Source organism: Lissotriton vulgaris, chromosome 2_1, assembly GCF_964263255.1.
Source record: "Lissotriton vulgaris chromosome 2_1, aLisVul1.2, whole genome shotgun sequence".
Taxonomy (NCBI): Eukaryota; Metazoa; Chordata; class Amphibia; order Caudata; family Salamandridae; genus Lissotriton; species Lissotriton vulgaris.
In genome coordinates, this window is record NC_141687.1 from 225,751,105 (window position 1) to 225,774,079 (window position 22,975).

Sequence of the window (22,975 nt, forward strand, 5' to 3'; positions counted from 1 at the left end):
GTGTATCTTTTTGTGAACCTTTATATCAGTGCTTGGTGTAACTGAATATCATTAGCACTTGCATTGTTGACAGCAACCACATTTAACAGCCACATGAAGGTTTATCTTTAGAACGCATCTGACATGTACCTGATTGGCTTCATTGGTGATTGGATGATACATGTCAGATAAACGTACACTTTGAACTTCACAGGAAGAGATTATTTCGAGCGAATACAGAAACAGTATGTAATAAATATGTAGTTTTATAAGTAGATTCTACATATCTTGAACCTTTACTCCCAGGTCGCAAGGCTTCATTTATGCTCCCCTTCACTGAAAATGGGACACCATCTGTCAGCTCTTCTACGGATAGCACAGCAGAACTTTCAGAGGACATTGTAGGTGGTGAAGTGTTGGAAACCTTGGACAAAGTAGTAAAAGGAGCACTCCTAACTTCTGACAATGTAAGTAAGACCTTGCATCTGAATTTATGTAATCAGTTTGTCTACACGATGATTACATTGTTTTAATTGTGTTGGACGTTGAGTGCCACAGTCAATGGTTTCAATCGCCCCCTAATTTTCCATAAGCACTTTAGATTGTTATGCAAGTGGATCATGTGTGTGAAGCGCCCGTATATATATTACATTTCTATTTTTATGATTTTTTTATGATTTTATGGCCTGTGTACACACTGTTTTCATTAACACAGTACCACTATGAAATAATTTCTTGTTACTCTGTTGCTAAGTGCACTTTAAAAATAATTTACTGATGGTCATGTTTAAGCGGCATAGCTTACCCTTAACAGCAGACAGGTTTTATTGGGAAAAAAGTTATCCATTGATGGTAGCATCCCAAAGAGCCACAGACTATCACCATGAAAGGGAAAAACAAAGGTGTTTGGTAGGTGCTGTTTTAAAAGTAGTATGTGCTTACACCTTGTGGGTGTGATGGCTGGTTAGTCTACGGGCTGTCTGAGTTTCTTTATTTTTTATCTTCATTCATTTGTATTTGACAAAATAGGCTGGCAGCATTGTCAGTATATGAATCTTGCTCCAGTGACCTCAAGTATTCTCTTGTGTGCGAACCACAGGAGGATCTAATAGTCCCTTATCGTGCATGTGAAATAGAAACACATGCGAGGACCTATAATAAATATAGATAATCGCAGTACCTAGCGTGAATGTTAAACTTAAATACAAAAATTATGTTTTCTGTCCGATTTCAAAATATCTGCTACCAAGATTGGATGCCAATAAAAAAACAGCTGCAGGTATTACTGTGGTTGCACCAAAGAGGTATCATATAAATCATTTGATCTGAAAACTTCATTGATGAAAAAACTGAATTTCATTGAAATTCTCCCAGCAATTTACATGGAAAAGCAACACACTACCCCAGAGACTAAATTGTGTTACTTCCCAGAGTCAGTTCTCTAGCAATGCGATAGGGTGAAGGGCTAAATAGACCTGGTCTACAGGACTTTATTTGTATTTAATGATGCCAAGCTTTGGTGGATAATCTGTATGTATTCTGCAAACCAGTTTATCAGGGTGTACTATTTTGTATCTTTTCAAAAGTGTTGATGGACTTTGATGCCTCTTTGGGAGATTAAGAACTTTACTAAAAAAGCGACTTTCATAAATCCTCTTTCATAAATATTCTTTACTTGGAGTATTTAATAAAAATTTCAAGTGATGCATACATTCCTAGCCGTAACAGTGACATTTTGATCAGTTTCAACCTTCAGTTTTTCCTAAAATGTTTTTGGCATCTATAGATTTCTCAATCACCCTCTGCATTCTGTATTCTAATGGATATATTTCGGTCTGCAGGTTTCTCACCTTCTGAATATCTCCAAGTGCCATTCTAAGTCTGGAAATTTTGCATTAGCTCTTCTGCGGTTAGAAGTATCCATCTGAAGAATAAGTTGGTTAACTTTAGAAACGCTTTTCCCAGTGGATACTATAATCACTGCACGCCTGCCTCCCTGCTTTGTGGAATGGTGTCTTTTCCATCTGTTCTAAAATTGTCCTGATTTAGATGTTTGCACACCGTCACATTGATTTAGTTATTGGGTGCCACATCGCTTTAGTTATTGTTGACCGTGCCCCACGGCACACAGAGTTGAGAATGAAAGTGACATGAGGGTGCAGGGCTGACAGTGATGTGCGGCTTTAATGGCACTTCTGGGGTGGGACGGAGCCACACAACGCCATCTGCCAGCACACGAAGCAGTGCTGAGACAAAGCTCTGGATCCAGTAAAGCGCCTCGCGGTATTTACAAGGTGAGGAATCTGCATGCAGATAGAATATCCACCAGAAACCAGATAAAGTCTCATCAATGGTAAGTTGTTCTTCCTTGTATCAACATATCGTGCGCATATTCACAAGGCATTGTTTTCGACGGTTCCTAACTAATTAAATTGGCCCCACATGTTAATTTCTTAATATGTAATAAATCATGCCCTTAGTTGGAGATAAAACCTATTAATTCTCTTTGTATTTAACACTGTCATTTTTTAACTCTCTTGTAATTTCATACTAACTCCTATTTCTCATGTCATCACACTTCTTTGTCTGCAGGATTACTTCATCTGGCTTCTCCAGTACATGTAAAAGACTATAAAGAATATTCCGTATAACTTAAGTCAGTCTTTCCTTTTGGCATCTACCCATTTTTCAAATAATTGATTCTCCTGAAATTTTTCTAAAGGGATTAGGCTCACGAGGTCTGCCAGAGGCCTCAAGTCATGACCGACCCGTACTCCTCTCAACCTTTGGCTATTGTAGACATGTCTTCTAATCCAGGGGACACAGTGACATTACCCAACCTGGACTGGGATGTTCTTTTTGGAAAGCTTCAGACCATGATCACTGCAAACTTGTCTCCATTAAATGACATACTTTTCAAATTGGAAACGCAGTGTCATACCTGTAGGAAGGTGGATATCTGACTATGGTTGCCCCCAACTTTTTGCCTTGTGTTTTGCTGGTTTTTCGACTTAGTTGACCTGGGGCCCTGCTATTCAGGACCCCAGGCCCACTGCTCTCTCTGTAAAATGGATTCCATGTACACTAGGTACATATCTAATTGGATACTGAGTCACCTTATCAGCCCCTGTACAGTGTACCTTAGGTACCCAGGGCATAGGTGCACCCAGGGCCTACCAGGGGCTGCAGCATGTATTATGCCACCCCTGGCTGGCCATCCAAATCTGACACAACTGGCTGATCAATCAGCTGGGGCAAGGTGGTGTAATCACCCTTTGCTTTAGATATAGTATCCCTATATCTAACCCTAAAATGGACACATATATTCCTATCAGTCACTCCTATGGCAGGCCTTATCAATCCTGAAGGCAGAGTGCTTGGAATTATGTGAGATGGTGCTCTGGCATGAGCTGAGCCCGTTTGCAGCTTGCGGAACCAAGTCCTAATAGCTGTTCCATGATAACTCTATACCATATACTCTTAAGTGCATTATGAACCTTGCGGTCAAATGCTAACTTTGGCTTAGCATTATCAAAACATGTCGAGTAAGGTGTCATACGAATTGGAATACTACCCCCTCGCCAATTCTGGCGACGGGGGTAGCATTCCACCCTTCTAGAGGGGCACGACATGTATGTAACTGTGAACCCCGGTTAAAGTTAACTCGAGCCTCAGCATCACAAAATGGATGCTGCCACCACAGACACAAGTCTGACCTCCTGCTGCTGGGAGTCCTTCCAGCGAGGGAGGCTCGGACAAAGGATTTCCTGCCTTGGGAGGTGCTAGCACCACCCCAGACAGGATTTTGTGTATTAGATAGGCCAGGGCTGAAAGGAATGAGACATTCCTGGGGCACACAAGGTGTTCTGTGCATACACCGGTCAGAACCAGTTCCTGGGGCACTCAAGCCCCAGAGCTGGCGCAAGACCGGACAAAGGAAAGGGGGTGTAACCACCCCCCTTCCTGGCCCCACCCAGAGGAGGGACCTAGTCGTAGTGCAGCCCCCTTTAGCTGAATAAAGGTAGGAGCTGGTCCCATTCCCTTTTAGATTAATTTTGACAACTTCCACGAAGAACTCTTGACTTTCGACCTCCTGAACATCAGAAGACTGAAGAATCTCCCCTATGGTCAGGGAGTGACCATCCTGCTTCGCAGGCACCATCAAGCTCCTGTGCGGTTTGCTGCAAGTCCTTCCTTCCTGGAACCCGACGACCCAGCTCGACGAGACCCGGACCTCCAGACTCCTCTGACCTCTACCCACATCCACAGCACAGCTGAGACCCGTGGGTGGGACGAGCAACTTGAAGACGGCCATCTTGAGAAACCTGCACAGCGCTTCCAGCACGACCGCCGAGGGAACCTCGAGTGAGTGCATTGGGGTCTGAGAAGCCCCACACCGAGGCAGCTGCTGCACCAAAGACCAGCCCTCCAGCATCCACGAGATCTGCCTGGGGCCCTTTTGCCTGGTTGCTGCTTGTCCTGTTGTCTGGTCACTTGCCGGCTGGCTCGTGACCTCTGAGACGACGACCCGAAGATTTCACCACTGCTGGTCTGGTCCCCCAGACTGGCCCTTGCTTCCCTGTGAAAGAGAAGCACCCCGGACCCTCCTGGTCCGCACCAGACGCCATCTTTGTTCCACCGCGTGGCTTGCAATTGCCAAGGCCTGGTGACCAGATCGACGATCCAACACCGCCATCAGCAGCAGACTACGTGGGACAGCTCGTGCCTCCAGCCTGGTCGTGAAGAACAGCTCCTGGTCCGCGCAGCTACAGAGAGAAGCGACCCTTCCTCCACCTGAACGCGGCGACAGCATCTGGTTCCCTCCTAGTTCCAGCACCGTCACTGGCTAGTGACCGAGACTCTGTCCCCTTCCCTTTCAGGACTTCTCCTTCTAAGTTCCATCCTTGGAACCACCGAACTCCTCCATCTGGCTGCCTGCCAGCAACTTCTTGTTTCTGGCATCACCGGGATCAACGCAGCAAACCCGACACCACTTCAGCCCTATGCACCCGCAGCCTGTGGGTTAGGTAACTAAAGCTTCTAGGTGCTGAAGTCTGTGTTCACTATCCTAGTGTTCAGGTCCACTGTTGTTTTCCCTTCATCCAGCCGCGTTCGTCCGGAATCCATAACTTTGTAAACTGTAGCATCTATAGACGTTGGTATGCATCCCGCATGAGAGTTTCCACTCTGCACGTGAGTCCCGTGGGCATCCTGCTCGTTACTTACCTAGTTTGTAGCGTAGTCCCAGCGATCCTCCAGCCTCTGGATCCCCTTACAGTACTTTCTTTCCTCGCATTCCATTGTTTTAAGTATATGGTTTGTCGTGCCCCTACGGCACACGTGTAAATATTGTGTGAACCCGTATTTCTTTCATAGTATTGTCATGTGCTTAGCCCTCTGATCTCATAAAGAGTTCAGAGGTGTATGTTAGTTAATAAATATCTGTTTATTTTCATAACCTGTGTGGTGTCCTTTCATGTGGTATTCAAGGGGTTATATGTGGTAAAACAGCTGGCTTCACATGCCAAAAGAGTTTAGCCTAAAGACTGCTCTTGTCCACGCTACTAGGATAGCTGGTCTATAAGGTTGACTTACAACCAATCACCATAAGGGTTGTTTGGACTGATACAAGGTGATCACTAGAACTAGAGAGCATCATATATCAGGCCAACTTCTCACAATACCAACGCAATCACATGCTAATTTGCTGTCCTTAGAGCCTTCTGCCTAGGACCCCATGTTGAATCAATTCTATTCCTAGGTGTTCTACCTCGGACTCTACCTTGGTTCATACTTCGACATCGGCCACTCAGGCCATCCAGGGACCAGGCATTACCCCTCTCCAAATTATCAGCGCATGAGGTGTGACCCCCAAAGGGAGGAGCCACCCAAGGTTCTGGTGGGCAGGGTGATATTGGAGGTATTGATGGCACGAGAGCTGTGGCAGACTGACCACCTATGGGCCATAAGCTGAGCCTCCAGCAGTATCCTAGTCCGTCCCGGCTTAATCTTCCTCCGGCCTGCTGCCCCTTTGTTGTCATTTTAACCAATGTGCTGCACCTAAGCTCTCCCGGAGAAGAACCAATCTGTGGACTGAAAAACAAAGTTTGTCACTGGTTGCTGTGTAACACTGACTTTGATATCAATGAGTCTAAGGATATTTTATTTGTATTTAGACTCCTGCGTTTGTTCGGCTAAATGCATGAGGGGGGATTGTATTGTGGTGAATTGCTGAGTTCTTTCCTTTCCCAGCACTTGAGGTATTGGGGAGCAGGGGCAATGGTTCATTGTTCAATGTCTACATGGCACCGCTCACCCACGTCGCTCGACTGCACGACCTCAACATCATCTCTTACGCCGCCGACAGCAAGCTGATCCTCTCCCTTACCAAGTACCCCTTCACCACCAAAACCAACCTCCATGAAGGAATGAAAGCCGTCGCCGAGTGGATGAAGAATAGCCGCCTGAAACGGAACTCAGATAAAATGAAGGTCCTCGTCCTTGGCTCCACCCCCCTCAGCCTGGGACGACTCCTGGTGGCCGACCGCTCTGGGAGCAGCACCAACACCCGCTGAGTCCCTGAGGGTCCTTTAGCTAACAGAGGTGCTACTTGTATTCCGATAACACTTTCTTGTATTTCCAACTCTTCATCAATTTACCTTGGGTCTTCCTTCTAGTGAACCATTAATTGTTTTCCAAGCACCTCAGGCTTCTTCCCTGCCTAGCTCATCCTATACTTTTACTGTGGTCTCATGGAACATATGTGGGCTTGGAAGCAAGCTCATTCAGGAAGATTGGGGGGCATTCATAGGCCAGTGCGATATCATCATGTTTCAGAAAACCTGGGAAATTAGCCCCTCGTTTAGGCAACGCTTCATGTCCTTCCAAGTTCCAGCTTGTAAATCCCAGGCTGAAAGACCACCGGGGGGCCCAGCTGTATGGCTAAAGATTACTTCGAGTTACAGTATAAGGCAGTTACCCCTTGATTCCCCAGATTTATTGGACCTTTAATTTTTAGTAGGGAATATGGTCCATCTAGTGCTCCTTAACGTTTATAACAAGGGTTTGCCTACGACAGCTGAATCCCCGGTTTTGCACCTCTTAAGACACCCTCTCCAAAACTAGAGAGGTGACCATTGTAATAGTAGGTGGGGATTTTATTGCATCTTTTGAACCCTTTCCTCTACTGCAGGAAGTTGTTCACAATGAGGACTGGTTTTGGGGTATACCACAGCTGCAAGACCCTAACTACAAACGCTTTCTAAGGTAGCTCTTCAAATGCTGGACTTGTGTATGCGGTCACCTGAGAGCCTGTAACGGCAGAACAAAGTTGGATCTAGAGTGGCGCCCAACATTCAGGAGGAGTACATACCGAAGCTGCATTGACTACATTCTTATAGATGTTAACTTTTGGGATAGCATAATTGATATGGAAGTTCTGCCTCGTTTTGAAAGTGATCATTTTCCACGGTCTCTCTCCCTTCTGGGTACTCCTGGTAATGTGGCCCAAAATAAAATACTGTCTAACGACGACTGACAACTTAACTATCAGTAATAATCGGAGGACGGTTAAGTGGGATCATGTGGCTCAAAAAGAGAGTCTGTGCTCAATTTTATCTACATAGAACACCAGAATGGAAACAGGCTCAAGAATGTTTGACCACTTATCTCCCATTTTTGTATCTCTGAATTTGTTTACCACACAAGTAAGAGGTATCTTCAGACTAGCCTAAAGCACACACAGAATGCTCCGTACACCTACTCCTCTATCTGTCCCACTCAGAAACCACTGATATGTGGATGACAATGCAATCTGGAAAATTTTGACAACCTATTTCTCAAATTCCTTCGACGAAGAGCACAAAAGCAGTGGGTCAGTCCTTCCCAAGAAATGTTTGCAATTCCTTCCTGGAGATTTCCAACATATGAATCTTTTAAATGTAATGAAAATCTCTATTTTATAGTGGCTCCTAACAGAGGTTTACAGAAAGGTGCCCAACAACCTACCAGTAATCCTTTTAGTCACCATTGAAATGTTATGAACATAGGACCTATTGTTTAGGACACAGTATGAAGAGTTTATTCTCCTCCTTCAAGGTAATGTGTTGTTACGATAGCCTAAATTATATGTGATGTCATAATATATCTGTTAGAGACCTCTAGCCGCAAATTCCTCACCTGTGAATATCCCCAGGTTCCAGACTGGCTCTGATTTTCAAGCAGTACTCCTGCGTGCCGTTGGGTAGCTTTTTGCCGCTTCGCATTGGCATCATCCACGTTGGAAGGGACATGTGTGGTACCTATATAGGTGCCACCTCAGCGCACTAACATCAGTTCTTTCCTTTTTGCACTACACCGCTGATCCTTATTGAGCTACCCCTCATTCACTTTTTGACTGACCTTTTTCGAATTTTTGTCAACCTTTTTTGTGTGATTTCATTTCTTGGGGTGAGGTTGTCCTACAAGAAACAGTCTGGTTTCAAAACATTTGCGGACTGTCATAGGCAGATATCAGATGTCATTGACAGCCCCCACTTTGTGGGTTTGTGGTGCCTGGAGCCGGGGTACACGACTCCAAAGTGTGTGAGGACTGCTGCACCATGCACCAAATGACGCTGAGGGAGCGATCCCTCAAGCTCCTAACTGCCCGACATCGGTCGCGATGCTCAAGGACCGGTTTGGGTGGGAGGGTTCCGGGACCGTTCGCAAAGCACTTCCCGATGTTCCTTATCGCACTCAAGATCATCAGGGAAGTTGGATAAGTCCAACAAGCACTAGAAGTCGAAGAAATACAAACACTCTTCGACTTCCCTGCATCTGTCGAAGTCATGTGACTGGATGAGACGAGGGAATAACAACAGTCCAGGGCCTGCGAGTCTGCAGGCCTGAACCTGGGTCGGTTCCGTGCTTTCCAGATTTTCTTGGAAAGACCTCTGCCCAGCTGAAGGAATTTTATGAGGCCATGTGTGTCATCTTCGGGTGTCCTGGGACCCTGACACTGGCCTGGTTTCCCCTTCTCTCTGGCTACGTAGGAGTAAGTTTCTTTTGCTAAGGTGGTACGCTGGGCTACTGAAGTCCTGGATCTTAACCTTCCCTCAGTTTCAGCCTGGAATCTCCCTCTTGAGAGCCCCTACTCCCATTCAATGAAGCCTTTACAGACGTCCTACTTGTGGCCTCCGAGCCCGGCACAGTGGCTCCTGTGAATAGAATGTCTGCCCACCTCCATCGCACCACTTCTGGGTATACCCACTATGGGATTCGGTTGCGCAAGTGATGCCTATAGTTCCGGAGGAGGCTGGGGTCATATTCTCTCAGGCTGTTGCCGATGGGAGGGATGCAAAAGAGTTCTCCATCAGATGTGGGCTTGACACAACCGACTGGTTAGGTAGAGCATTTAATCGTGGGTGACCTTATGGCACCATGCCTGGCTGAGAACATGTGGCGTTGCAGGGGATAAAGGCTTTCCTCATGGACATGCCCTTTGATGGCTCTTGCCTCTTTGGAGACCGGGCAGATTCAGTCCTAAAGCGCTTCAAGGTTAGCAGGGCTACACCCTAGTCCTTGGGCTTGTCTATGGCCCCTCGTCAACCTTAATCAGCCTTCTGCAGCATATAAAATGGGTCTCTAACTTCACCCATACCCTCCCAGCAACCTTGGTCAAGGGTGTGGGTCCTAGAGACCATGTGGGACAGCCTGCCAGCGGTCGGGTCAGTCATTTGGCAGCCACTGCCTCCAAGCTTCTTTAGTTTGCCCTCAGACCATCATGGGCACCCAGTAGGAGGCATAATATGCCATCACCTCTCCCACTGGCGATCAGTAACATGAGACCATTGGGTTCTACAGATAGTCCACAGGGGCGACTCCCTTCCCAACCCATGCCACCCACTTACGATTTGCTGACGGACGACCATCTCTCCTTGCTCTGTCAAGTAAATCAAGCTCTCTTGACCAAGGGAGCCATAGAGCAGGTGTCTGAATCAGACGCAGGTTGTGGTTGCCGTTCCAGCTACTTTCTAGCGCCAAGGTGGGATGTAGGACTTTGCCTTAACCAAGATCTTTTTCTTAATCTCTTATTGAAGAAGCGGAAATTTAAAATGCTCATGCTCACTCAAGTTTTGCAGGAAACTTATTTCTACATTCCTGACCTACCGGCCCCCAGATGCTATCTGCGGTTCACAGTGGGCCGCAAACACTTCTAGTTTGCTGTGCTACCTTTCAGCCTTACCAGCGCCCATCGGTTTTCACCAAGGTGATGGTGGTGGTTCCAGCTCATCTGAGGAAGCTGTGGATTTCAACCTTCCCCTACCTCGACAACTGGTTGTTAAAGGCTGGCTCGCTCCAGTCATCACCCACCTTCCAACTACAGCAAAACTCCTGCACTCACTGGGCTTCACAATCAACATGCCGAAGTCACCTGACCCCCTTTCAGAATCTCACTTTCATCAGAGCTGTTTTGGACACAGTGCAGTTTTGGGACTATTCTCCCAAGCAGCGAGTACAGAATATTCAGGCTATCATACCGATGTTTCAGCCTTTATCCTGGATTACGGGGCGACTGACTCTGATGCTGTTCGGCCTCATGGCCTCCTGCATCCTGCTTGTGACACATGCCCGCTGCTGGCATATGTGAGCTCTGCAGTGGGTCCTGAAGGCCCAGTGGGTGCAGCATCAGGGAAATCGAGCTGATAGGATCCAGATCTCAGAGCGAACTGCATAAGACCTGCAGTGGTGGCTGAAAACCGCGATTGGGTCCGAGGCAGGCATCTCTCCCTTTCATAACCAGAGTTGACTGTAGAGACAGATGCGTCACTTCTGAAATTGGATGGCCATCTGGGGCAGGTGGCAATCAGAGGACTATGGCCTCCAACAGAGTCCGAGCTTCACATAAACCTGCTGGAGCTTCTGAATATTCACTTGAGATTAAAAGCCTTTCTCACTTCAATTAAGGGAAGGCTAGTGCACGTGTTAACCACCATGTGGTACTGCAGCAAACAGGGCAGGGTGGGGTTGTGTATCCTTTGTCAAGAGGCTCTGCAACCCTTGGCATGGTTGGAACTTCAGGGCATTACCTAGGTGGTGTAGCATCTTGTGGACTCTCTGAATGCCAGAGCAGACAGACTCAGCTGAAGATGCCTAGCAGATCATGAATGGTGCCTCCACCTGGAGGTGTGCAAGGCCTCTTTCAGCAGTGGGGAGAGCCTTGGTTAGATCTCTTCACCACTGCAGAGAACGTGAAATGTCAACAGTTCTGCGCTATGGAGTTTCCAAGGCAACTCTTGCTGTTCTCCTGTATGCCTTTCCGCCAATACCACTCCTGCACAGAGTTTTCAAGGACATCCGAAAGAACTGGGCTGAAGATATTCTTGTGGGTATGAATTGGGCACAGAGAGCCTGGTATCGCGAGTTGTTGAGCATGACCATAGCTCCTCACGTCGGGATGCTTTTTTTTGGAGGATCTTGTGTCTCAGCCACTGGGTTATTCACCTCAACCTCTGCATCCTCCACCTGCATGCGTGGAGATTGAGCTTCGACAATTGCCAGCTTTCGACCTTCCTCCCAATGTCTGTGTTATTATTCTGGCAGCCAAGCGTCTCTACACAAAGTTGGTGTACTTCTGCCATTGGGAGAAATTTGTGTCATGGAGTGCTTCCCACAACATTGACCCCCCTATCTGTACCTCTCTCACGACTTCTTCTGTTTGCACTGTCTTTGGCCCAGTAAGGCTCTGCTTTGGGCTCATTTAAGGATTACCTGTCTGCCATCTCTGCATTCATGCGATTGCTGGATCAAACTTCTCTCTTTAAGTCACTTCAACCTGGTTCGCTCCTTTCTCATGTGTGCACCATTTGAGCACAATTGCCCTCTTAGGCTTTTGTCCATCAAAACTGCCTTTTTAGTGGCCATAACATCGGCCACGAGGGGCATCCTCCTTACACAAGAAAAGTGCCCCCTTTCTTCCAAAGGTTGTGACTCAATTACATGTAGACCATAACATCACCCTGCCTACTTTCTATGCTCCAAAGTGGTACAAAAGAGGGTGGTGATGGACGGAGCATCTGAACCAATCAAATACTCACACCCAGTCAACAGATCTGGGTTTAATCCATCACCGTTCTTTAGCCCACTCTGCCACCCCAGTTCAGACATGGCCATATGCAAATCAGTCTGACCCTGTGCCTCATGGGAACTGTCCAGCCCGAACTGCCAAGTCATGCCTTCCCTGGACTGGAAACAAGCTTCCGAGGACGGGTTTCTGGCATTTCAGCCGTCTTCAGCCCGGCTTGCTTGAATCCAGTGGCAAAGTGAGCAAGGGACTCACTTTCTATGCTCCACCTCATCCCCCCAAAGAAGAGAGGAGACCCACCACCTGGATCCACAAGAGTGTTGTCATTCTAACTTGATCGCACAGGAGAGTTCCGAATGGACAATCAACTCGTAGTGTACTATGTGGGAGCAAAAAAGGGAAAGCTGTGCAGAAGAGTACGATCTCATAATGGTGTGTCCTGTGCATTACGAACTGCTAGCCACTGGCCAGGAAACAGCACCATAAGGGCTTGCAGGCTCACTCTACCAGTGCCAAATGTGCGACCACTGCATTAGCGTGCAACGTTCCACTCCTGGGCATCTACCAGGCAGTGATGTGGGCATCACTGCACATGTTCACAAAGCATTACTTCCTGAACAGCCAGGGCCATCATTACAGGCACTTCTGTTTAGTCTCTCATGACTTTTTTGTTTAATCGGGTTTGCAGACCCATCTCTAGGGAAGTATTGCTTTTGTATAGATCTATTTAGAGGTTAGGAATCTGCAGCTAAAAGTATCTGAGATGAACAATTTATTTACATTTGGAAATGCATTATGTGGTAGAGACTCTAGCTGTATATTCCTTACCAACTTTTCCATCCTCCCTTACAACCGATGCAGGTGTAAGAGACACCCTTTTCAGGGCCTTAGTCGTTTTCATACCAGTGGTCAGTTCTCATTGTGGCTGCACGTTCCTGATGTGGAAAGGCACAGATGTAACTTATGTCAGCGCGCTGAGGGGTTGCCTATATAGGTACCACGCACGTCACTTCCCATGGCAAGCTTGGAGCTCAATGATGCACCTACTGGCGCTTAGGGGTACTGCTATAAAATCTTCTTCCAGATCTAGTTTGAAGCCTGGGGGTATTCCACAGGGAATGGAATCTGCGGCTAAATAGAATCTCCACCAGGTAAGGTGTTCAGTTCATACTATTGTGCATATATAAAAGGGTGCCTTATATCTAGTGTTCCGGTTGATATAATCTGTTCATCTGTATCCTCTACTTGAATAGAATATATTTATCGGTTTTATGATTTGTGACACTACTACTGTGTGAAGCCCTCTGACCTCCTTTGGTCTTGCAGGTGCTATACAAAATGGCTAAATGAATACGTATTTGTAGTGTTGCTTGTCTAAGTTGGATGCTTGGGGGAATATTCTCTTGTTTATAGGTGCATATAGGAAGTTAAATCAATCAGATTTTCTCTTCAGAATCAACTTTTTAAAATAAAGATTTGTGAATTGCTTCACTTCTGTAGCGTATTTGATTGGCACCTCTGATTTGTTCTTTAAGTATATTTCTTTCAATGTTTGCTCCTCGACATGTCAAGCTATATCTAAGAAACTTTTTGGGTGTCTCTTCACAATGTGTAAGCAAGCTAAATGCATTAGCTGATAAGGAATCACATATACTCCCCTCCATAAAATCAAAGTGGATCCTTTCATTTATCCTAATTTCCCTCCAAACTTGAGGCAGATTTGTATCTCAATGAAGACATCTTGTAACCAAATGTTTCAACCAATTTGGTATCAACGTGGGAAAGAGTGGGGGGGGCGCTAGAGGGCACACTGCGGGATGGCTGGCTCGTGAGTCCGCTCCGCCGGACGGGTGCCAGAAACTTGGTGTAGGAGAGTGGGGTCTGCAATCCTATGGTCACCCCCGATTTTTGCTTTTTGCTTCACTGGTTTACGACTTTCCCTGGCTGTGGGCCTGCTAATCAGACCCACAGCCTAGCTGTTCTCTCTCTAAATTGACAAGCATGTACCTTAGGTGCATTTACCAATTGGTACTTGGCCACCTTTTCAGTCCCTGTACAGCATACCTTAGGTATCCATGGCATAGGTGTACCCAGGGCCTACCAGGGGCTGCAGCATGTATTATGCCACCCCTGGCTGGCCACCCAAATCTGACACAACTGGCTGCATGACAGCTGGGGCAAGGTGGTGTAATCACCCTTTGCTTTAGATATAGTATTCCTATATCTAACCCTAAAATGGACACATATATTCCTATCAGTCACTCCTATGGCAGGCCTTATCAATCCTGAAGGCAGAGTGCATGGAATTATGTGAGATGGTGCTCTGGCATGAGCTGAGCCCGTTTGCAGCTTGCGGAACCAAGTCCTAATAGCTGTTCCATGATAACGCTATACCATATACTCTTAAGTGCATTATGAACCTCGCGGTCAAATGCTAACTTTGGCATAGCATTATCAAAACATGTCGAGTAAGATGTCATACGAATTGGAATACTAACCCCTCGCCAATTCTGGCGATGGGGTTAGCATTCCACCCTTCTAGAGGGACACGACATGTATGTAACTGAACCCCGGTTAAAGTTAACTCGAGCCTCAGCATCACAAAATGGATGCTGCCACCACAGACACAAGTCTGACCTCCTGCTGCTGGGAGTCCTTCCAGCGAGGAGGGCTCGGACAAAGGGTTTCCTGTCATGGGCGGTGCCAGCACCATCCCAGACAGGATTTTGTGTATCCCAGGTAGGCAGGGCTGAGAGGAAGGTGACTGCAAGTGGCACCCTGGTGCTCACTGTGCATATGCCGGCTCAAACCAGTTCCAGGGGCACCCCAGCCCCTGAGCTGGGGAGAGACCGGACAAAGGAGAGGGGTGTAACCACCCCCCTCCTGGTCCCACCCATGGGCAGGACCTAGTCGCGTGCCAGCCCATTTTCTTAGGATAAAGGTAGGAGAAGGCCCCCTTCCCAAATTGGATAATCTTGAATCTTGAACTACTTTCCACGAAAGGAACTCTTGACATTCTCTGAAGACTCTCCCTTGTGGCTAAGGAGTAGCCACCCTGCACCAGCAGGCACCACCTAAGCGATTGCGGTTTGCTGCACGTCCATCCTCCGGATCAAGACTGACCAGCTCGACGAGACCCGGATTCCCTGCCATCTCGGACCTCTACCTGCCTCATCAGCCCAGCTGAGATTCGTGGGTGCGACGAGACCTGAGGGACCGGCTATCTTCAAGACCTGCACGACGCTTAACCAGCACGACCGCAGAGGGATCCTCGAGTGAGTGCACTGGGGTTTGAGAAGCCCCAACCATGAGTAGCTCCAGCACCGAAGTCCAGCCCCCCAGCATCCACGAGATCTGTGTGGGGTCCTTCTGCTTCTTTGCTGCTTGCCACGTTGTCCGGTCACTTGCCCGTTGGCTAGTGGCCCTCCTGACGACGTACCACGACGTTTTCACCGCTGGTCTAGGTCCCCTAGACTGGCCCTTGCTCCTTGTTCAACAAGAAGTGCCCTGGACCCTCCTGGTCCACTCCAGACGCCATTTTGACTCCACCGCGTGGGCTTGCCTTTGCCAAGGTTTGTTGCTCCAATCTTGGGTCCAGCATCGCCGACAGCAGACACCATCTCGGGACAGCTCGCACCTCCAGCCTGGTCGCCGACAACGCCTCCTGGTCCGTGTGACTGCAGAGTCCAGCGTCACCCACTCACCTGATTGCGGCGACTTCATCCGGTGCCATCCTGGTGCCCACACAATCACTGGCTAGTGATTGAGAACTGAGTCCCCTCTGCTTTCAGGTCGTCTTCATCACTGATCCAGCCTTGGATCACACCGAACATCTTCACTGGTCGCCTGCCAGAAACATCTTCTTTCAGGCTCCATAGACTACAACGAGGATTCCCGACGTCATTTGAACCCTATGCAGCCGCAGGCCCTGGGCTAGGTAACCCGAGCATTTCGGTGCTTCAGCACAGGTTCACTATCCTAGTGTCCAGATCCTTTTTCGTTTTTAGTCTACCTAGTCGGATTCGTCCGGAAACAGTAACTTTAGAATTGCTAGCATCCATAGACTTTGTCCCGCATCCTGCGTAAGAGTTCACACTCTGCACCCGAGTTCCCTAGGCCTCCTGGTCCTAACCTTAGGGTTCAGTAAGGTAGTCCTAGCGGTCCTGAAGCCTCTGGATCGTGTTACTTACCTGCTAGTATTTCGCATTCCACTTTTAGAGTATATAGTTTTTCGTGCCCCTCGGGCATTTGTGTAAATTGTGCAACTTGAAGTATTTTCGTAAGAGTTTTGTATTGTGCTTAGCTCCCTGACTCATAAAGAGTTCAGGGTAGACTTGTTATTAATAAATATACTTTATTTTTATAACAACTTGTGTGGTGTCCTTTCACTTGGTGTTCAAGGGGTATATGTGATGGTAAAACAGCTGGCATAACACGCCCTCTAGAGTTTAGCCTAAAGACTGCTCTTGTCCATGCTACTAGGATAGCTGGTCTATAAGGTTGACTTACAACCAATCATCAATAAGGGTTGTTTGGAATGATACAAAGTGATCACTAGAATAGTGAGCACTATATATCAGGCCAACTTCTCACACTCGGCCTGTACCCGCGAGAAATGCCGCTGAAAGGCTGTACTTAACGAGATCATGAATCGGAACAAGCAGCCCACCGACTAAAGGGGCTGATTCCCGAAAAGCGGCAGTGGCAGCGAAAATATCGCTGTTAAACGGTGCTGACGAGTGGTGTGCTCCAAGATGGCGGCTCCCGGCGATCGTTTCACTTAGCTCCTGTAAGGGATCGAATACCAGGCAAGCGGCATGACCCGATTTGGCTGCGGCGCACACAGACCACAAAGGGCTCGTACCTTATCCAGACTGCGGAGAGGGGCCACGGACCTCACAAACACCGAGATCGGGTTTGCATTCCAGGCGTTCCAAGATGGCGGCTGCAGTGGAACGCATGAAATGAGGGGCTTCAGAGTGGCAACAACGGGACATATCTAAGGCTCGGCGACGTGGCACCCTCGGCAAACAGGTACAGGCGTATGCTGTTGGGAGAGAACAGTACTGCTAACTGCTGCAACATAAGGCGCGCCCTTTGCTGAACCCCGACGCTGGACGCTAAGCCGCGGCAGAGGCGGTAAGGCGTCGGAGGGTGAGCGGACAGCGCTCGTGGACGAGGGTGCTGAGAGCGGAGCGGTGCACGACAGCTACCATGTGAGGCGAGTGAGCGCACGCCACAACGGAAGGCTCGGGTCTGCAAGTGAGGCATAGTGAGGGCAGAGGCACGCTACTGTTGGGCTCCTGTCCGCGAGCCTACAGCCTGGCCCCGGCGCTGGGGCCCATGTGAATACACGAGCACAGGGGCTGAGGGTTCCGCCCCCACCATTGCCTGCATAGGGAAAAATCACATCGTAAACGCTGCGAGACCACAGTGAAGAGCCGCGCCGCTCGCCCAGAGCAACACCATAGTGGCCATGTGGGCAGGCAGTGTGTCTGATGTATAAAGCTGGAACTCAGTGGGCATCAAGAACGCCGCAACAACGTGAATTACACGCCGCAAAAGGTTTGAGACCTGACACCCCTGGGGCGACGCTGCGCAGCTCCCTGTCACGCTCCTGCAACATGGGGAAACCTGAAAAGCAACAAACTAAATTGCAGTTTGAGGCGCGGAAACAATCAAAGAACACTGCGACGACGTCAAATGCGGAGGGGGACAACGAGGCAAGCGAAGGGACCGGCATGGAGACAGTCCTACGGGCTGTACAGCAAAGCCTGCAGGAAATGAATAATAAATTGGACAATGTGGTGCAGCGTGTAGACAACATGGCCGCAAAACTTGATAAGCATGTCGAGTGACTGGTAGAGGCGGAACAAAGGATTTCCAAGGTTGAGGACGAATCTAAATCCACGATGACGGTAGGCAGAAGTATGGAAAAGACACTGGAAGTGTTGCGTGCTAAGGTGGAGGATCCGGAAGCCAGGTCTAGACGCAACAACGTCCGCATAGCAGGCCTGCCGGAGTCCACCAACACGGGCAAAATGGAGGACTACATCGAGACGTTGCTAAAGGACATATTCGGTGCGGAACATCTGTCATCAGTGTTTCTTGTTGAACGCGCGCATAGATCTTTAGCGCCTAAGCCGAAGCCAGGAGACATGCCGCGGGTGATAATTGCTTGCATGCTCAACTACAGAGACAGAGACACAGTTCTCAGGCTGGCCAGGGAAAAGGGTGTAATCACTCACCAAGGTAACACCCTACAATTTTATCCAGACCACACCATGGCGGTTCAGATGGCACGCATGGAATTCGCACCTGTGAAAAAGAAACTGCGGGAGTTAGGAGTTGAATACGCGATGCTTGATCCGGCAAAGCTCAAAATCACGAATGCAGGTAAACCCGTGGTTCTCCTCACGGTGCAGGCGGCACAGGAGTACGTCAAAAAACTGGGACGACGGCGCAAGACACCAGAACGGGAAGATCAGGGAAGTGACAATGACTGAATCGTCAAGGGCCTAAAACTAACACCTGTGAATAGGACTCCATTCAGCTGGACGCACCTCAACACTGGAACTGGCTGAGATGATACCTAATTGACTTCACTGATGCGTTTGGCACATAACATGAGAGTTGGGATATGCGCTAATATAGGCTGGGAAACGTTGGTGCCTTATGAACAGACCTGAACTGCACGCAGGAAGCATGAATGCCAAGTGAGTAGTGAGTAACCTGGTGGTCCACGACGGGCGAAGGGCACGGCAGGGAGAGCGGGTGAGGGGCGCATGCTTACTGTGGATAGACTGCACTGTGCAAAGGAACACTACACTTGCAGATGGGCGGCCACTAATTGTTGCCTGCACGCTACTTGTTTTTTGGATTATATTACATGGTTTCCGAGAGAAATTGGCGGGAACTGTGAGGTACAGGAACACTTACGCTCAAAAAACTGCACACGCACCCGTCCACATCCACCATGTGGATGGCGATGTGTGTACCTGGCGATACCCCTAAGCGGGTGAGCCCCTACTACAGTTCTGTTAACAGTTTGGTTAAGTTAAGTGGATGGTTTTGGCACAGTTTGGGCGCTGAAGTGGGCGGGGGGAGGTGTAGGGTCATGGGGGATGTTCAAACTGATTCACTGTGTCTGAGAAGCATTGCGACCTCAGCTGTTACCACGAGCACTGAGAGGCACTGTATGCTGAAGCATAAACCTGGGCATTGTCGAATGACTGTGCCTAAAGCATTCTGTCACTCAACATCTCAAGATGGCGTCACACCACACTGACATAACACAGTCCAACATACTGAAATTCGTCACGTGGAATGTTAGAGGGCTGGGTGATCCGAAAAAGATACGTCAGATATTTGCCTACTTTGATAGATTGCGTGTAGACATAGCCTTTCTACAAGAAACGCACTTGGCTGCTACCACCTCATCCACACTGGGCGCTAGATGGGAAGAATCCGTCACCAGCTCATACTACTCCTCATATTCCAGGGGGGGTCAGCATTTTAATACGGAAGGGGGTACACTTTGAGATCTCGGCTGTGCACAGAGATACCGAAGGGCGTAGCGTTATTGTCGTAGGCCTGGTGAGACATCGGCAAGTTGCATTGGTGAACACATATGGCTCCAACATAGATGACCCAGGTTTCTTTGCGAAATTATGGTAAACCATATCCAATCTCGAGGTCGAACACATACTATGGGGAGGTGATTTTAACATAGCATTGCGGAATGGGATGGATAGGTCACCAAACACGCTAGAGCCGCATACACGCGCGAGCGCGACACTGCTTGATGCACTAACGGATTTACACATGACTGACATATGGAGGGCCCATCGTCCAGGGGAGCTCGTGGCGACACACATAACTGCGGCACACAACAGTTGGTCTAGGCTGGATTACTGGCTGGGCTCACGGGAGGTGGTGGCGTGGTCAGTCTCGGTAAAACATTTGCCTAGAACGCTATCGGACCACAGCCCTGTGCTCCTGGCAGTGCAAATACCACAATATGAGCCTCCGCCGTTCACATGGAGATTTAATGTTGGAGCTCTACGGGACCCGATATACACTGACACTATCCACAAGGCGATACTGGACTATTTTGACCTAAACTGCCCCACAACGGAAGACCCTGGTCTCTTGTGGGAAGCCTTCAAGGCTACGTTGAGGGGAGTATGCATAAGTACCACCACGGGCATATTGAAAGATATTCGGCAACAACTAAGCACACGCGAAAAAGCAATACAAACACTACAACAGCGCTACACGCAAACGAGGGACATCGCACTACTGGGGGAAATACAATTGCTACTAAAAGAACACCAGCAATTCGCGACAGACGAACTCAAATACATTACTAAGCGCAAAACGGCCAGAATATATGGTGAGGGAGGTAGACCGGGCAGGGCACCAGCTGAGAAAATATGCTCAGGTCGAGCACCTCAGCATATTACCACACTCAAAACCCGGGAAGGGACAACCACCCGTGACGTTAAAGTCATAATGGGTGAATTCATGGCCACTTATGGTCAACTGTATGAAGCACGTCCCTCGATGCCACAGGAAGAAATGTTGAAGTATATAGAAGACATAGAAATCGCGTGGCTATCGAATAATCATAGAGAATACCTAGCTCGCCCTATAACAGTGGAAGAAGTTGTAGAAACAATCAGGCACCTGCCAAATGGCAAAGCGCCTGGGCCGGATGGTTTCTCAATAGAGTTCTACAAGACATTTGCGGATATATTGGCACCACACCTGGTGAGACTTTATGGCGCAGCACATGAGGCACAAACTCTCCCAGCATCAATGAGGGAAGCCATGTTGATTGCGTTGCTAAAACCAGGGAAAGATGGGGAACAGTGCGACTCTTACCGCCCCCTGTCCCTTATAAACGTGGACACTAAAATAATAGCGAGCCTCTTAGCGACACGACTCAAACCACTAATGCCATTACTGGTAAGGCCTGACCAGTCTGGTTTCATCCCGGACAGATCGACAGCGCATAACGCACGCACGCTTTTTGCACTAGCCCATTATCTAGCACCTCAGATCAAAGCAGTGGCGGTACTTTTAGACGCTGCCAAGGCGTACGATACGATAGACTGGCATTTCTTACACACGATATTGTTAAGGATGGAATTTCCTCCTATATTTACACAATGGATCTCTATGCTATACACGAACTTATCAGCTCGTATCCGGGTTAACAAGCATGTCTCGGAACCGATTGCAATGTCGCAGGACGAGACAGGGGTGTCCACTCTCCCCGATGCTTTTTGCCTTAGTGCTGGAGCCTTTAGCTTGCAAAATCAGACAGCATCACCACTATTCAGCCATACAACCCCTGTCACGCCCTATACACATCTCACTGTACGCAGATGACATGGTACTCTATGTAAAAAACCCAGAACAACACCTAAACCCTTTAATACGTGAATACCTAAAATTTGGCCAATTCTCAGGACTGCAGATAAACTGGACAAAATCTCTCATTCTGGCATTGACTGACAGCACTCTCCCATTCAACTTAGATTACCCGCTGGAGTGGCAAGACGAACCGACCAAGTACTTGGGAGTGTGGTTTCATAGAGACCCAGAATTAGTCATCAGAACCAACTAGTGAGTGATCTCGTCTCTAGACGATAAAATCAAACGGTGGAATAAATTTCCACTATCACTAGCGGACAGAGCCGCTATTGTGAAGATGGTGCTACTGCCCAAATTCTTATATTTGTTTGCTAACATCCCATCAAACCTCTGGCAGAGGTGTTCCGCAACATTAACAAATTAGTACTGAATCTGCTCTGGGCAGGTAAGCAAGCTAGACTAGAATTACAAACTATGACACTGGCATATGCAAGGGGAGGTTTCAAGGTCCCAGACATGTATCTTTATTACCTCTGCGCCCCGGCGCAATTCGCACATTATTGGTTCCACGAGATCCCCTTTCTAACGCATGTAGCAGTGGAGGCAGGTGACGCAGACCCAATCCCATTAGTTAACATACTACCACATAAAAGGCCTAGACAACGCGAACAAGACATAAACCCAGTGAATACCACTAGCGAAGCATGGAGGCTGATGGGTAAGAAAGCTGGAAGATTACCGCTTTATGCACGGGCGCTCCCGTTAGCGAATTACCCAGCACTCTCAGTAACGCAAGAACAAGTAGGGATGGACTTGCTACGCCATGCTGGTATTGACACGATGGGGGATTTGTACAAAGACTGAGTTTTTCAAACACTAGACAACTTGGGCTACATTAGTCACCCAACACTGCTATTTACCTTTAACTACTACAGGTTGCAGAGAGCGGTGAGAGAACATTTTACCACTTTCCCGGAGGAGCCCCAGACTCTGGCCCCACTGCAACTGCTCCTGGCAGCTCCTACTGCCATGCACCTAGTATCAAGATTATACACAAGCTTACAAGGGGACATTGGGGGAAACACTGACAAGATGAGAGATAAATGGGGAGCACTATTGGGAGATACGCTGTCTGAGGAAGAATGGGAAACAACGTGCGCACTTACTAGTATGCTGACGCCCAATGGAAACCTTAGGATCATTCATTATAAATACATACACCAGATGTACTACACACCTGTAAGGCTCCAAAGGTATGGTTTACGTAATGACTCAAGATGTCTACGATGCAGGCAAGAAAACGCAGGCTTCCTACATTTGGCCTGGCAGTGTCACTCGGTGGCAAGGTACTGGGTGCAGGTGGTTCGGGCGTTGAGCGAGATGCTTGGGGTGCAGCTCGAATGCACGGTCAAAGTCTGTCTATTGGGCCTTGTCCCGCTGCTTAGAGCGAAGAAGCGAACGTTTTGTGTGGTTGCGCTTTTAATGGCTAAGAGAAGGGTTTCACTGCATTGGAACGGGAAAATGGGGCCGAAGTTGAAAAACTGGCTAGAA

General features: G+C 48.2%; 1 protein-coding gene across 1 annotated transcript in view; it reads left to right on the forward strand.

Moving 5' to 3' along the window:
- Positions 1-22,975, forward strand: part of ZZEF1 (zinc finger ZZ-type and EF-hand domain containing 1) — a 1,733,356-nt gene that overhangs the window by 1,017,136 nt on the left and 693,245 nt on the right. Inside the window, exon 37 of the mRNA XM_086954803.1 lies at positions 286-446. Within this exon, the coding sequence (XP_086810929.1) occupies positions 286-446 (161 nt within the window). The remainder of the gene's footprint in view (positions 1-285; positions 447-22,975) is intronic.